Source organism: Metarhizium brunneum, chromosome 1 (assembly GCF_013426205.1).
Source record: "Metarhizium brunneum chromosome 1, complete sequence".
NCBI lineage: Eukaryota > Fungi > Ascomycota > Sordariomycetes > Hypocreales > Clavicipitaceae > Metarhizium > Metarhizium brunneum.
In genome coordinates, this window is record NC_089422.1 from 8,184,915 (window position 1) to 8,201,217 (window position 16,303).

At 50.7% G+C, this 16,303-nt stretch overlaps 6 protein-coding genes across 6 annotated transcripts; 4 read left to right on the top strand and 2 right to left on the bottom strand.

Annotated features, from left to right (window-relative positions):
- Nucleotides 1–1,133: 1,133 nt before the first annotated feature.
- Nucleotides 1,134–3,609, top strand: G6M90_00g024930 (uncharacterized protein; the record flags this gene model as incomplete). Its single annotated transcript, XM_014692602.1, has 4 exons — nucleotides 1,134–1,192; nucleotides 1,458–1,800; nucleotides 1,866–2,551; nucleotides 2,628–3,609. The coding sequence occupies 4 exons, from the start codon at nucleotides 1,134–1,136 to the stop codon at nucleotides 3,607–3,609; spliced, it is 2,070 nt and encodes a 689-aa protein (XP_014548088.1).
- Nucleotides 3,610–3,893: 284 nt separating this feature from the next.
- G6M90_00g024940 (uncharacterized protein) lies at nucleotides 3,894–4,778 on the top strand (the record flags this gene model as incomplete). The annotated part of the gene is made up of 1 exon (XM_014692601.1): nucleotides 3,894–4,778. One exon carries the CDS (start codon nucleotides 3,894–3,896, stop codon nucleotides 4,776–4,778), a length of 885 nt encoding a protein of 294 aa, XP_014548087.1.
- A 267-nt stretch (nucleotides 4,779–5,045) lies between these two features.
- On the bottom strand, nucleotides 5,046–6,494 carry G6M90_00g024950 (uncharacterized protein; the record flags this gene model as incomplete). The annotated part of the gene is made up of 1 exon (XM_014692600.1): nucleotides 5,046–6,494. The coding sequence occupies one exon, from the start codon at nucleotides 6,492–6,494 to the stop codon at nucleotides 5,046–5,048; it is 1,449 nt and encodes a 482-aa protein (XP_014548086.1).
- A 785-nt stretch (nucleotides 6,495–7,279) lies between these two features.
- SRF1 (Regulator of phospholipase D SRF1) lies at nucleotides 7,280–8,526 on the top strand (the record flags this gene model as incomplete). The annotated part of the gene is made up of 2 exons (XM_014692599.1): nucleotides 7,280–7,439; nucleotides 7,529–8,526. The coding sequence occupies 2 exons, from the start codon at nucleotides 7,280–7,282 to the stop codon at nucleotides 8,524–8,526; spliced, it is 1,158 nt and encodes a 385-aa protein (XP_014548085.1).
- Nucleotides 8,527–10,213: 1,687 nt separating this feature from the next.
- On the top strand, nucleotides 10,214–12,816 carry culA (Cullin-1; the record flags this gene model as incomplete). The annotated part of the gene is made up of 5 exons (XM_014692598.2): nucleotides 10,214–10,269; nucleotides 10,334–10,420; nucleotides 10,509–10,585; nucleotides 10,663–12,554; nucleotides 12,628–12,816. The coding sequence occupies 5 exons, from the start codon at nucleotides 10,214–10,216 to the stop codon at nucleotides 12,814–12,816; spliced, it is 2,301 nt and encodes a 766-aa protein (XP_014548084.2).
- Nucleotides 12,817–13,546: 730 nt separating this feature from the next.
- Nucleotides 13,547–15,942, bottom strand: AVL9 (Late secretory pathway protein AVL9; the record flags this gene model as incomplete). The annotated part of the gene is made up of 5 exons (XM_066129945.1): nucleotides 13,547–14,866; nucleotides 14,922–15,134; nucleotides 15,182–15,462; nucleotides 15,526–15,608; nucleotides 15,674–15,942. 5 exons carry the CDS (start codon nucleotides 15,940–15,942, stop codon nucleotides 13,547–13,549), a joined length of 2,166 nt encoding a protein of 721 aa, XP_065986032.1.
- Between the last annotated feature and the right edge of the window lie 361 nt (nucleotides 15,943–16,303).

The following is a 16,303-nucleotide window of genomic DNA, read 5'->3' on the forward strand; positions in this document are numbered from 1 at the left end:
CGCTATGCGCTCGGCCTTATGCGATCAATGACTTGAGCACCTAGAAGATAGTAGCCAGGGTCTTGTGAGGCAACTGTGGCCCACGCACCTTCTTGCCTTGCATATGTCCAAGTTCTTCAACAACTTGTGGACAACGAGGGAGCCAAAACACGCTGCTTGAGTAACTTTTCACTCATCTATCCCACTTACGAGCAACTTATTCCAAGTTCTCTGGACTTGCAATGCTGAGAAATCGCCTGGCATGGAGCAGGAAATGGTTCCCGCCGGCATTGTCGTTCACGAGTCAAGGTGTGGCTATTTGCGAACCCCTTCCATTCTGTTAAACTACCAGGCACTTTGCTAGCAATTGTTCCATTTTGGTTTCATCAAGCGGATGCAATTATGCAGACCACAAGGCTGCCTACCTCGCGCCGGGGCGAGTAGCCGGTCTGTAACTCTATCTTGCCAAGCAGCCGTACGTGGTCCTTGGGTAGTCGGCAAACGGCCGACAAAAGTCATGACTAAAAACAAGAGGAGTTGTTGGGGAGTTGTTTTACCAGCACTTCAATCATCGTTTTCTGGTCGCGTCGGCCGATGATATCAATACGGGCAATACAACGAGCCGCAATCAATGCATAATGTCTGTCGTTTGTTGGGATGCAGTCCTCTTTCAACCGCAGTTTCGAACGGCAGGGGATGAGCTCCCACTAACTGTCAATGGCAGGATCAGCACATGGTGGGCATCTTATCCATCTAGTATTTGTTAATGATCAGCAGCTCAGAAAGGATAGTTCCATACCTTGCCAGTGTAAGCCCGAGCTTGCCAGAGCGAGGCCATGTGATTGCGCGAAGCATGCATAAGTACTGCCTACTCGACAGTGCCATAATTCTACGTTATTGTATGGGCTTATCGCGCACGGGACTTGAATTGTGAATCGCAAAGAATTCTAATAGCCCGCGATTCGCGATTGCGACGAAATGCTCGCAAACCCAGCAACATGCATTTACAACCACAGCCACCTGCTTGGCCAAGCAAAACTGCCGGTCCAACAGTAGGAAGCTACAACGCCGCTACCAGAAAGAAAGATTATCAATATGCAAAAGCAGACCTTGTGGTGAATAGACTTCTGCAAAGGGTTCTTCCGCTGGCCAACATGATGGTGAAAGTCGGGGTTGAAAAGTCGGGACAGTCGGACCCATCGGGGTGTGAAAAGTGCGCGGACTTGGGAACCTAAAGTCCGTCCATGACATCCCGATTCCAAGGTTCCCCGGAATTCCATCCAGGCTGGATAGGCTTGCAACCAAAAATAAAAAGGATATGCGCCAAGTCCATCATTGCATTTTATTTCCCGGACAGGTATTGCGGAAACACAAGCCATGGGACGGCAGTGGCGCCAACGCCCGATCGCGTGCCAGTCATGCCGGCGACGCAAGATACGATGCTCTCGCCAGTTTCCATGCTCTAACTGCACGTCCAGGGGCCTGCAGTGTGTGCAGTTTTACGAGCCTCTTGAGCCGGCGCCCGAGGTGAAGGACAAGGATGAGCCAAAGGCGGCGAATGTCTCCAACGCCGACATTCGCGCCCGGCTGGATAGGTTGGAGACTTGGATTACGGGCCTTTCTGATCCCCGTCCGGGTTCCACGCCCTCGGCCGAGAAGATTGATGATGCGCATCCGCCATCGCCATCGTCACGATCACGATCCCGCCATGCCCAGCCACTGTCTCCCCCGTCATCGTCTACTGTGCAGCATTTGTCCGAGGATGCTCTGTGGTTTGGGGGCCACTTTCTCTGCTGCAAGACGGCCAAGTGTATCCCACCTGTAAGACCAAAAACCAAGTTTCGTTGTTTGTAACATTCGAGCTGAGAATATATTTCTGTGTGTAGGAAACAAGTTTCTTGGACGGGTGTGCGACATATCAGCTTTCGCCGATAAGACTCATCAAGAAACCATACTCTATTATACAAGATGTGGCCTCGGCATTTGGATCGCTTGCAGCTGGGGGCCGGGAGATCTGTCTCACCCTGCCTCTATACCACGAAGCTTGCATCATCTTGCACGCCTTCAAGGAAGAGTGCTCAATATTGTGCCCCATGTTCCATATCCCTTCGGCACTTCTCTCCATGCAAAGCATATACACCAGTGTCCAGCAGCAGACCCCGGTAGACAAGTCAGATTTACTCCTGTTCTTATCCATTATCGCTTCAGTGACATATGCCTCTTCGCCCGAAGGCGACGTTTGCAAGCTCTTTGCAAGTCATTTGGAAGCGAATACACAGTGCGCATCGTGGCTGGCCGCCTCTTATGCGCTGTCAGACGAGATCAAGAGGCGTGGCCAAGGAAGCATAGTCTGTCTTCAGGGACAAAACATCCTGTGCAAAGTCTCTGCCTTCATGGAAGGAAGCTCAGTACGAACCCGGAGCCTAATATCCACGTCTATAGCCATGGCTCGCGACCTAGGGTTTCACCGCATAGATCACCCTGGAAATAAACCCGGCAGTCTTGGTACAGAGTCGGAAATGGACATGGAGATCCGGCGACAATTATGGTGGGACCTTGTTGCCTTAGATTGGTACGTCGAATTCTTGTCCTTTCCATCATGGCATTTCAACAGCTAGGAACTAATACGCAGGCGTATATGATATTAGGTTGCTCGCAATATTCCCTGGCGCTCACGAGGGTGTATACACCATCCATCCTCAACACATGGCCGTCAACAAACCCAGAATCATCGGAGACGGCAAGGACGGGACTCCATCCCTTCAGGAACGTGAACAGCAAAGCGACATGTCCTACTTCCTGGAGCGAATTCGCCTGACGGAAATCAGCCGCCAGTATATTGACCGCTGCCCGCTCTCCGAGTCCGAGACAGACGCAGACTACCAAAAACTGCTGCAACACGATGCCCGCCTTGAGCAATACCAGCGAGAACTGCCGCCGTTCTTCTCCCTCAACAGACTATCCACCCCTCCGACACACGAAAAGCCAGCGCTGGTCGTCCACCGCATCCAAGTAAACTGCATGGTCTACATCTTGCGCTGCTTTCTCCACCTCAAATACCTGTCCCTCTCCATCATCAATCCCAAGTACGCGCCATCTCGCACAGCGTGCCTCAGCTCCGCCAGCGAGATCGTCCGCCTACACAGGGATGTCAAGTCCCGGTACTCCTGGATCATTCCGCGTCTCAAAGTGACCAACTACCTGAGGTCCTTGATCATGGCAAGTGCGGTGTTCCTGCTGGATGTCTGTTCCGGCACCGAGATTCGCGATTTCAAGAGGGAAAGGTCAGACATGCTTGATGCGTGGAGGCTGATGAGCGATCAGCAGGAGGACTCGAATGTCGTCGAGCTATTTTTCGAGTTTGCGAGCCAGATGTTGACGAAGTACGGCGTCTCAGAGGCCATTGTGGCGGACTTGGTGGCTCAACGACCCAGGAGCCGAGAGACTGCACGGCACGTCCTCGAGCAAACAGAGCATCTCGAGCAGGCGTACCAGGACGTGGGGGACAAACAGATGGGCGTTGAGATGGTGGGTATGGATCAGCGGTGGCAGACGCTCGATGCGGATTTTGATTTAAAGACTATGAGTTGGGATAATGTGTTGTGGGGGTTTGACGGGATTGTCATGTAGCAGAGGGGTTTCTCATCCTAAGGATACCATTACGTCACACAAAGCTCTCAAAATTAGGACGCAAAAGTCGTAGCGTCTTCTAAGCAATGTCGAGTTTGTTGATGACTTACATGATGGGAAATCGCCGTCTCCCGCCACGGGCATCACCCCAGACTTTTAACTCCAACCCCTCACTCCGGCTCCGGCCGCGGCGGCTCCGGACCGTCGACAAACTCCAACTCGTTAGAACCTCATCCCGCTCACGGCACTCCTCACCACACTCCCCAAACAAGCAGTCGGCCACAATGTCCACATTCGCAGATGACAAAGCACCAATATGCATCCCCTTCATCACGCAGCTCCTCCAAACCCACCGGACCAAATCCCCGGACCGCCCGCTCATCATCGGCCTCAACGGCATGCAGGGCGTCGGCAAGACGACTCTCGTCGCGCCGCTGGCCGCCGCCCTCAACGCCCGTGGCATCCACACGCTCGTCTTCAGCATCGACGACTTTTATCTCCCCCACGACGAGCAGGTCAGGCTAGCCGCGTCGCATCCTGAGAACGCACTCGTGCAGCATCGCGGGGAGCCAGGCACGCACGACGTCCCCCTGGCAAAGGCTGTCTTTGCTTCGCTCCTCAACAACTTGCCCACCTCTATCCCGCAGTACGACAAGGCCCTCTTCTCCGGACAGGGCGACCGCCTGCCGCCCTCCCAGTGGCGGCCGGCCAACCACCCGGGCCAACCACCCGTCCAGGTCGTCATCTTTGAAGGCTGGTGCGTCGGCTTCCGTTCCGTCCCGGCTGCTCAGGTGGAGGCGAAGTGGAAAGGCCCCAGTAGGACCTTGCATAAACATAAACTGGAGCACTTGCAATTTGTCAATGAGGAACTGAGCAACTACGACGCCCTGACGGATTCTTTTGACGCGTTTATACATATTGACTCTGAGGATGCAGAGTACGTGTATGCCTGGCGACAGGAGCAGGAAGATTCGTTGCGGGCCACCAGGGGTGATCCGACGGCGGGGATGACTCCCGAGCAGGTGGTCAGGTTTGTGGATGGGTATTATCCTGCCTATGAGCTCTATACAGATGGTATGAGGAGAGGAATATTCAAGGACAGGCCCGAGTGTCAGTTGCGCATGATTGTTGGTAGGGATAGAAAGGTCAAGGAAGTTGTGCGGATATGAATGTTTATTGTTCAAATACACCATGAGCTTCAAGTGATATATACGTATATAGAGAAAGCAAGAAGAGCAACTGCATCCCCATTCCGACCGAGGTATATCGGCGTGCCATTTTCCATATCCCGCTTCTAAAAACGCCATGCTCGTTGATTATTGCCTTCCAGAAACCCCAGTCCTAACTCCTATTTAAATGCATTTTTCATCCATCTTGATCGTTGACTAATCCACCATTACTTTTACTCATGATACAGCATAGGTGCTTTGCAAATTTTACAGATCCTTGTCGCCGACCACTCGTTGGCCATCTTGCTTCATCCTGGTTAATTTTCTATCGATAGCATCAGTCTGCAAGCGTATGGCCTCTTCTCGGTGAGAAGCTTCTGTCTCAAACGACCGAATCATTTCACGCTTCTCGCGTCGAGCGTTTCGTAGACGTTTCATTATGTCCGAGAACTGATCAGCAAACCAATCGCCAGAGTCTTCCCAATCCTCAATTGACATGTTGGCAAAGAACTGACGCTGCTCGTGCTCCCCTTGCTGCTGAAACTGTTCAAGCCTCGTTGTTAATTTCGAAGTAGACATATCATGGCCGTTCATCCCAGGTATTTGCGGCACAACATCAAACGGCTCTTCCTGAAGATCTTGATATGTCATGGAACTGAGGATTTTGTCGTCATAGTCTAGGCTCGGTAGTCTACGCTTTTTATCCTTGGCCGGCGCATTTCGGGAAATTTTCGAAGATAGGCCATCTTCTCTCCTTGTGCGATGTCCATTTTGCATATTGGGCTTGAGCGCCGTATGCATGCCGCCAAATGCACCAAGAGCGTCAACGTCGTCATCCGAATCATTCACAAGGATGGATTCATTAAATTTCTCCTCGATAGCCTGTTCTTGCCACTGTCCGTCCCTCCGTTCAATGAATTTGTCTTTAACTTTATCTTCTTGAATGATCAGGGCATTGGTTCCTGGAAGCTGTCCACGATTGATTCGAACTCCGCGCATTGGCAACTTTGTATGGGCTGGAGCTGACTGCATTGGGAGACTATAGGCCGACTTTTGTGATTTGAATGGCCTTGGGCCGAGTTGAGCATCGTTGTTGTAAAATCCATCTTTCATATGTGATGGGTGGTAGCGGTGCAGACCTGGGACAACAGAGAGTCGACCATCTGCACCAAACGCAAATTCATGCTTCTGGCTTGTGGTGACCGGCACTTGCCTAGGTGGTAGTCTTTGAATAAGATTTCGATCTTGGCGTTGGTCTTCTATCTTGATGTCTGGAGTTCGTCTGATGGCTAGGTCCTCAGATTCATTAACAGGGGTTGACAGCCCTGACATCATAAAATTTTCCCCCAGCTGCGAACCGGTGAAGATGTCATGCTGCAGTTGGTGAGTTGCTTGGATCTGGTTCACTTGTTGTCTGACTGGTGATGCAAGACCTCGTCTCAGTGGTGACTGAGGCTTCTGCGGGTTACTGAGCTGACCACCGGGGCGAGGACTACCTAGCGGATTGCGGACAGCTCCAGGTAGAGGAAGTCGGGCAAACTCCGCTAGTTCTTGTCGGCTCGGAACATATTCATTTGCACTTGGCGTGGCTGGGCGTTGCTCTGGCTGTGGTTGAGACGGATTTTCGGTGGCAGCATTGTAGTTGGCGTTGCTGTCAGACTTGCCACGAGCAAATGCCTGAAGCCCACGGCTCTTTGCTTTGAGACCTGGTTGCATGTTGATGCTTATGGCACCCTGAGAACGGCTGCAAGTTGCATTGGTTCGAGGGATACCCGATGCGAGCTGGCTTTCTCGGCGAAGCTCAGCCGAAGTTGTTCGATGATGGAAACCCAAGCCTAGCTACCTAGGCATCCCAGGTGAGCTGCAATACGCGGGCAGGTTGGTGTGAATGACTTGAGCATCGGACCGTTAACCTCAAAATCATTGGAAGTGCGAACACTCTAGTATTGGTTGCATGCAACGCAAACGCCAATGTTCTCGGGGGTCTCGAGGTTTAATCTTGGTCACGCCCCGCGAAAAGGCAACGCGTGTGAAGAGTGTGTAAAGTGGTTAGCTGCTGTGGCTCTGTCCCTCTGTCTCGCGCGCCATCAGGTGACGGCAGAAGGCGCAAGTGAACGCTAGCCACACTTGGCAGGAACGACCCGTTGATGACCGACCAAACCCCTGCTCAACGCGGGGCTCGCTTTCTGTCCAAACATTGAACTCGCTTCTACTCTGCACAGCAAGCGCCAATTGGATGCTACAGCCACCCCAGACAGCAGCACTTCAGAGCACGCCAGAAACAAGAACTCTGATCATCCCGCGTCAAAACTCATGACAGCACCTCAGCCAGCTCGCATCTCGGGTCGCGTAAACTTGATGTAACGGCCATCGTACGTGCGACATCTCTGGATGGCATTTCCACATACCAAGCGGCACAAAGGAGTCATGCAAAGCTGCTAATCGTCGAACCGCTGGCGCTCAACCCATGTGGCTGCTTGGGTAGCACACAGATTGCCGCGATGAAGGACCCAGCGTCGTGTGCTGCGCCATCGTCATCGCCTCCTCCAACCGCTGCGGAATCAAGCTCGTCCGGACCGACTACATCTAGATATACATATCTATCAGAGGCGGCGACTGAGAATCCTATCCTTCGCCTCCGACCTCCTAGGACCCTTCCCCGTGCGTGTTGCTCGAGATTCGCTGTACTGTAGTGCAGTTCCCAAACTTTCGAAACTACTTTTGCTAACGATGCATTTACCCCCCCACAGCTTGGATTGATTCGTACGAGGAGAGATACGGACCCGTTAGCGATGAACAGCTTCGTCTTTTGCAACCACCAGCGCGTATCGTGCAGCATCAAACCAATTTTTCTCCAAATCCACCTCAACGCCGTGTCTCCAAAGATGGCTTCGTCGCCTGGGATGATCCGTCCCTAGGCCCAGCCCAGAGTTCTCGAGCCAAAATCCCTCACTTCCTTCGATATGGACGCGCTTCTATGCGCGGTAGAAAGTGGGATCACTTGCGTTCCAACGAACCAGTCATTGTCTCTCACTACAGACCAGCACCAACCCAGAGCAAATCGTCATGGTTTGACTTTGTACGGTCGTCAGCCTGGGGGCGGATGCCCAATGAAGAATCCCAAGTTGTCGATCATCACGTCCTCGATCAGCTCCAGCCGACATTCAATAAAGAGATGGATGTCCAGTTCCATCACACAGACGTGCGAGTCAAGGACCATCGAAAGTTGGCAGCTCTACCAAGGCATATATGGAACCGGATCATGCGACATCCGCTATCGCCATTTCTATTCCGGTTGGGCGTAATGGTGACTTCCATCTTGGCACTTGGAATTGCGGCTCGAATATATCAGCTAGAAAACAGCATGAACCAAAATAGCAGCGCTGAGCGAGCCCAGGTAGTGGTTGCCATCGTAGTGGACTGTTTAGCAATTCCTTACATTGGGTATATGATATGGGACGAGTATACGGGGAAGCCACTGGGACTACGGTCGGCCATGTCAAAGATCTCGCTGATTTTGCTCGACCTGTTTTTCATCATATTCAAGTCTGCGAGCACAGCCCTGGCGTTTGAAAGTTTTATATATCATAATGTGCGGCAGAACCAACTCGTCCATTTGTCTGTGGCCTTGGCTGTCTTCCAGCTCATTGGCCTCTGTTCCTGGTCGATGACATTTACAATCAACATTTTCCGAACCGTCAAGCGGCTAGGAGGCGGAGGGGATGATAATGATGGAAGTGGTGTATGATGAGGATGGGCGAGCGATGTACAGTGTAGATGAGGAGTTTATGGGGGGGTTCTTAACTATCATAAGTATATGGTCAGCGTTGAAAGTTTTTTTTTAAGTGTATTTTTTCTCTTTATATTTTACCCGTTTTTTCGAAGCGAAATAGAAATTGTATGGTATATTCTGATTCAGCCATCACATGTACTATATGGACTCTCCTACCTAGGTAGATATTGTTTTGATATGGGGCACGTCTTTTCCAAGCGGCATTTACTTGGGCATATATATGCGTATCAGGACCAACATTTTGGAATTGACGGATGTATGCCACAGGGTACTTGCCCATAGACATTCTGAGCATTGAAGCCAGTTGTAGCCAACAGGCCAACGACGTCAATTATGCGTGAAACTTTGACAGATCTAGCTAGGATGCGCAAAGACGAATGTCTGCGGAGTAGCTATCCCTCAATCCACTAGCTTTTAAAGTTTATTGCGGGTAGGACTACTTCTGCATCGTTTTAAGTTTGGATATGAGATGCACCACCGCTGTTGGCTTTGCTTTTCTTACTTACTTTACTTAAAGTAAGTCCTTTTAGGAGTCTGGCTTATAAAGTACCTGGGTACATACCGAGTATCAGGTAGTAGAGATACCAATTAACAGTACGGTACTCTATACCTGAGCTACCTACACAGGTCTCTCAGTCTTGGCTGCACCTATACAGAGTAGAGTGATAATAGCTGAATAGGCAATTTAGGATCTTTGTACTTGCCTTTATTTCCTTTATTGATACACTCAAGTACAATATTACTCATGTTAAATTTAGGTGTAAAATCGCTAATTATCGTGACTTTTATCATCCCACTGTGCTCGCCAGCCCCAATCACAATTCTTAAGTATCAATTGATCCTAAAATTAATGGCTACAGCCACACTGCTTCAACCACCGCGCTTCTTTTAAGTAGTTGTCGTCTCCCGCCTTCGGATGCAAGCCAACTACTTAAGTAAGTACATACCTAACTTGCGCTAGCCCGCTTTTGGCCGTGGTATTTTTGGTCGGCCCTTGGGCGCCCAAGTACTTCGGCACATTGGCGCATGTCTCAAGGCTGACCAGCCTAGCGGACGGGCACTTGGACTGCCGCCTGCCTGTGGCGGATTGGGTTCTTGGTTACTTTGATGAACAAATAGTCAATCCACTGTCACGACATCCACCTTCCCTTTTGTCAAACTTCTCGACTGCATCCTTGTTCTCATTTCGCGAATTCCTTTGTTGCCGCGATTCAGACCCGACTGCAGCCATCTGATTATTGTGTATCGATCGGTAACAGCTCCCGCGGTACGCTCGCCACCTCCAGACGGCACCGTATCGCAGCCTTGGCCTCCGTTCCGACTCTGACTGACCTCGTGCATTATCCTTCAACCTGCATCTGCGCCGCACCTCAGCCTAACCACCCCCTTCAACAGTTCAAAACCGCACCCTATCCCGAAGCCGTCCCTTCCACTTCCGGCACCTGGACGCTTCTTCGAGACTTCCTCTCACCACTCTCGCCAATCTGCCTTGGCCGCTGTCGTCGTCGCAAATCCGACCTCTTGTCTCTGCCTCGTGTGCCGCGTGCTCCTTGGCCCGCACGACTCTTGACTCGAACCCCGCGCTGCCTGTTCGTGACGACCGCGGCCACGTCGTCTCTCCAGCAGAAGGATGGCTGCACGCATGGCTACTCCTAGCCAGATGCCTCCAGTCCCGAATAGGGAGGACATTGGGGCGACGTAAGATGCTCCTCCCCGACCGCTGCTGACCGACAAAACATGGCTGACCTGTCGTGCATCTCAGATGGCATTATCTCCAGTCTGGCATCACTCGTATCATGAACGAGCTAGAGAGAGGAATCGACATGCAAATGTACATGGGTGTCTACACGTGCGTGCTTTCCCGTCTCTGCTCATCAAGCTCTCACCTTCAGCATGATTGTAGAAATAATAATGTGCTGACTTGCCATCATACACAGCGCCGTGCACAACTTTTGCACCTCACAAAAGGCTGTTGGTCTCACCGGGCCAGCCATGCAGTCCAACCACCGTGGTGGTAAGTTCTCACATAACAGGCCGATGCGTTGACGCCTTCGACGGTCAGTCTCAGCTAATCCTCTCTTTCGTGCGTAGCCCATCTCCTCGGTGAAGAACTCTACAACAACCTCATTACCTACCTCCAGAAGCATCTTGAAGATCTTGTCGAGGCATCCAAATCGCACACCGACGAGGCACTGCTGGCATACTACATCAAGGAGTGGAGTCGATACACCAATGCGGCAAAATACATCCACCATCTCTTCCGATACTTAAACCGTCACTGGGTCAAGAGAGAAATCGATGAGGGAAAAAAGAACGTGTACGATGTCTATACTCTGCACCTCGTGCAATGGCGCAAGGTTTTGTTCGAACAGGTCTCCGGAAAGGTAATGGACGCCGTTTTGAAGCTAGTGGAAAAGCAGCGAAATGGCGAGACGATTGAGCACAACCAGATCAAACAAGTTGTCGACTCCTTTGTATCCCTTGGTCTGGACGAAGCCGACATGTCGAGGTCTACATTGGACGTTTACCGTTACTACTTTGAGAGGCCTTTTTTGGAAGCTACCGCAGAATTTTACACCGCCGAATCGAAACAATTTGTCGCCGAAAATAGCGTTGTTGAATACATGAAAAAGGCCGAAGTACGATTGGCCGAAGAAGAGGAAAGGGTCGTCATGTATTTGCATCAGGACATCGCGGTCCCATTGAAGAAGACTTGCAACACGGCTCTGATTGCCGAACACTCAACGTTGCTGCGGGAGGAATTCCAGGTCCTGTTGGACAATGAACGAGAGGAAGACATGGCTAGAATGTATAACCTTCTCTCCAGAATCCCTGACGGCCTGGACCCATTGCGGACTAAATTCGAAAAGCATGTGCTCAAGGCTGGTCTCGCAGCTGTTCAGAAGGTACAGTCCTCGGAAGGTGACAAGCTTGAACCCAAAGTGTATGTGGATGCGCTACTCGAGGTGCACTCCCAGTATCAGTTATTGGTCAAGCAAGCATTCAATGACGAGCCAGAGTTTACCCGCTCGCTTGACAACGCATGCAGGGAGTTTGTCAATCGCAACGAAGTATGCAAGGATACTTCCACAAAGTCACCGGAGCTCCTAGCCAAGTATACCGACGTCTTACTCCGTAAGAGTAGCACCAGTATAGAAGAAGGCGATTTGGAGCGGACTTTGACCCAGATTATGACCGTTTTCAAATACATCGAAGACAAGGATGTATTCCAGAAGTATTACTCCCGGATGTTGGCCCGACGCCTCGTTCATAGCAACTCGTCATCGGATGACGCTGAAACGAGCATGATTAGCAAGCTCAAGGAGGCATGTGGTTTTGAATATACCAATAAGCTACAACGCATGTTCCAAGACATGCAGATCTCAAAGGACTTGAACAAAGACTTCCGGGGCCACCTAGAAAGCGTTGACTCACTCAAGACTGTTGACTCAACCTTCTCAATTTTGGGTACCGGTTTCTGGCCACTGCAAGCGCCATCGACGCATTTTCACCCGCCTGTGGAAATTGCCACAGAAATTGAGCGCTTTTCGCGATTCTACAAGCACAAGCATGACGGGCGCAAATTGACGTGGTTGTGGCATTTATGCAAAGGTGAAGTCAGGGCGGGATATTGCAAGAACAGCAAAACGCCATTCACATTCCAGGTTTCAATCTACCAAATGGCTATTCTTTTGCTATTCAACGAGAAGGACACCTACACATATGATGACATGGTCACGGCAACACAACTGAGCACTGAAGTTTTGGATCAAGCACTGGCCGTCATCCTCAAGGCCAAAGTGCTGTTGATGGATGGAGGTTCGGGCGAAAGACCTAAACCAGGAAGGTCCTTCAGTCTTAACTACGAGTTCAAGAGCAAGAAGATTCGCGTCAACCTCAATCTGGGTGGTGTCAAGGAGGCTAAGCAAGAAGAGACGGAGACTAACAAGACCATTGAGGAGGATCGCAAGTTGGTCCTTCAGGTAAGCACACCCACATCCCAAAGTGTTTCTCAAGATGGAGAAGTGGATGGCACTTTTCTAACCTTGTCGACAGTCGGCCATTGTCCGAATCATGAAGGCACGAAAGAAGATGAAACACACTCAACTTGTCAGCGAAACCATCAACCAGATTCGTTCGAGATTTGTTCCCAAAGTTGGTGACATCAAGAAATGTATTGAGATCCTGCTGGACAAAGAGTATCTTGAACGCCTGGATGACGATGAACTGGGCTACCTCGCATAGTGTCATATCCCAACCGCACTCCTCCACAGTATGAGCAGCAACGACCACGGTTTTGGCGAATTATTTGCAATGGCAAAACTACGAGTTACACCAAAAGGATATATTGCTGCCTACCCGGTTCCTCTTGTTATATTATCTCAAGCGCATTGGGCATCCACTTTCCTCGCCACGATTGCATAAGTGCCGACTGTTTCAGGGAAACGATTGCGTTCTTCCCTTTGCGACGGCATATTATCTGGAATGGGTAGCATCCGTAGAGTATATTGAAGAAAAAAAGACATTACTAAACGTAACTCTCATATTATTTCGACTCCAGGGTATTACTCGCCGTATGGAATGGGCCGACTACGGCACAGCATGATTCCGCTTCGTGTTATATTTGCTGGGTGGAGATGGGCAAGCCGGATAGGAGCAGGTTGCATGGGCAAAGAGAATGGATGGGTTTGAAGACAAGAGCAGGGTAGTGTGAATGGACAAAGAAGAAAGAAAGAAAGAAGAGAAAGGTGATGCAGACATGCAGCGAGTAAGCAGTAGATAGATAATACACGAAATGTCCATTCACCATGAGCAAACTATGGGCCTCGTGATCGACGCGGTGAACTATTCTATTAAGAAAGAGATTTTACAAAACCCATTGGCAGTAAATACCCATCTCTTTTATATGTCAAGTGAATGCTCTTTCCCTTCCGCACCAGCACTACTAAATCGATTACAATGCCAATCAATGACGCTACTCGCTGGCTTTGACTTCCGTGCCCTTGCCCTCCGACGTGTCATCCATGCCCCCCTTCTCACTCATCTTTGCACCCATAACATCCTCCTGCTGGAACCCATCGTTGTTCAATTTGGGCGTAACATCCTCGTCCTTTTGTTTGTGGCTCACCTTTTCGGGTGACCCCATGACGTCTTGAAAGGAATCATCCATTTCTGAAGATCCCGAGACAGGTCGCTCAGAGGTTTTGCTTAGAATACTCTCGCTGAAACTGGCGTGTGTAGCGTGTCTCTTGGGGTCGTCTGTGCTCGTGGACCGCGAATCAGGCGGGCTTACCATTTGGTAGTCTTTGTCGATAGGACTAGTGGAAATAGGGGGATTGTTGTGCGTGCTGGGGGAGGGGGATTTCTTGCCGCCCCAGCCAGACGCCCAGCCGCCTGTTTTACGTTTGTCCCCGGCCCATGTTGCCCAGCTGGACATGTAGGCGGATGCTTTGGCGCCAACCGAGTTCATTGTTTGTTGGGCTTTGGTGAGATCCACCGGATACTGAGATTTCTCTGTGGAAGATTTCGGGTTGGTTGTTTGGGTACGCGAGTCTTCTGCACGACGCCGTTGGGATTCCCGCAGGTATTCCACGTCAGAATAGAGCTTGTTTAACATGGTGGAGGCCTTTTCGCGGCCCGCGGCGAGGTTGCGACCGAGTATATCGCGGCCCTGAGCGAGGCGCTCGTCGAGATGGAGATCTTTGATCTGATCGGCGACACGGCGTTGAATGTCGTCGATAGTGAGACCCCCAGCACAAGGATGTTTTGGTTCCGAGACGGCGAACAGGTTTGTGTCAGTGTGAGCGTCCCATATACGGTAGTTTTCAGTCTTTTTCCATGCTTCTACCCATTCGGAGCCAAAGTCTACGGCAGGATCGCTGTCAGCGCCGAGGGTAGAGGGATCTTCGCCTTGGCTAATGAGAAAATTGCGGAACTTGACGGATGATATAAGACCCAGCATGTACGCCTCGAACTGTGATCTGATGAACTCTTCACTTCCAATGTACTGCATATTCTTGGGTCTGCTAGGATTGGCCTCGTCCCATGTTTCGTTGACCTCATGGGTTAGAAAGTCTATCCAGCGACGGTCTGCAGGTGTCAGGGCTAGCGCCGCCTTGAGAGAGGGCGATGTGATGCTGACGGTGTCTTCGTCCAAGTTGATGAGGACATCGCTGTATCTATCCTTTTGCTGAAGCAAGAGCGAATTGGTGCTGCCGACAATGTATGACTTGGTGCCAAAGTCGGCTAAAATGTCAAGTTGTTGCAACGGTGTGTAAGGTCCGAAAAAGCCACCCTAGGAACTGTGTTAGTTGAAGTAGCTACGGAGATGTGTGTGTGTGTGTTCCGACCTTGCCAAAGATTTGCAGTGGGAGTCCCATGAAAGTCAAAAGTGAGTTTCGATTGCTACTCTGTAATGTTGTAGGTTTGGCAAGCTTCTTCTCGTAGCTGTCCAGTTCCGGGTCGGCACAGTCTTGCAGATTGCGGATCAAGCCAGGTATCAGAGATATGAGAGAAAACTGCACCATGCACAGCCTATCACACCTCGAGCCGAAGAAAAGCATCTGAAAGTCATTAGCTTAGCAAAATGCAAAGGGCATACTGGGCATACCTTTGGCTGGAGCAAGCAACATTTCAATAACACTAGCGCTTGCCACTTAAACTCATGTATGAACTCCCGCAAACTCATTCCTAAGTGCTGGTCACGCTCAGTATCCTCCTCCACGAGGCCCCTAGCCTTTTCGTCAGCGAGGCTTTCTTGAAACCGTCGCAGGATCTCGGTGTCTGTGAATTCCCGTTGGGCAAACCATGCTTGGGTGACAATGCTGAGGCGCTCACGCAACATGCCAAAAGACTGTGGACTGTCCGCAATTACGACCACAGCTTTTTGCACTGTTGATCTGGTAACATCAGCAGGGCGGTTAATTAACTGAGCCGAATCCAATTGCCGTGTACATGATATTCCGAACAGCGATGTGGCAGGTTCCGTATTGGTCTTTGGTTTCAGTAGCGTAAAGTACGAAAAATCTTCTTCAGAGCTAGTATTTCGGTCAGCAACACCGCTCCTCCATTCGAGGACAGCAAGGGTCCTAGCACTACGTACGCATGAGCTCCGTCACTCAGTGCCATGAATGGCAATAGTGGCCAGTTATATTTAATAGCCGGATCGACTCCCTCGTCAGCACCAAACCACGTCTCCACCTCGGGTCCCCGAGCATGATGAAATCCTACAACAGTTACGAGCGGCGAGAATCCACTGCCCGCTGGGCTGTCCGTATTGACAAGGCTGATAGGGGTCAATGCCGGCTCAACATCTGCTCCATCCGGAGAGTTCGCACCATTGTGCTTGTATTTGATGTCCTCGGATGTCATCGTTTCGAGCCTTGACCGCAGCCGCAATCGTTGATCCGTAATCAGTGTCCGTACAGGTTAGAAAAGAGTGGCTTGCCAATACTATGAATTCGCCATATGCAGGATGATTGATCCGAGCGTCCAACTTGATGATAGCGATCTGCTTGCAAGTGCCTCGCTCAAAGTAGAGTGTCAGCCAAGCAAATAGACACATATGCATATATACAGTCCCCGTCGACAACGAGTTGATCGGGTGTGCCAGGGATCCAGCGTCTCGTGATGTTTTCTGGTCTACCACCTAAAGCAATGGCAATGGCAGGCTTTGTCCTGCTTTGTCCTGCTCGGGCCAGCAATATTGTACAGTTCGGAAGGCAGCGTTCGA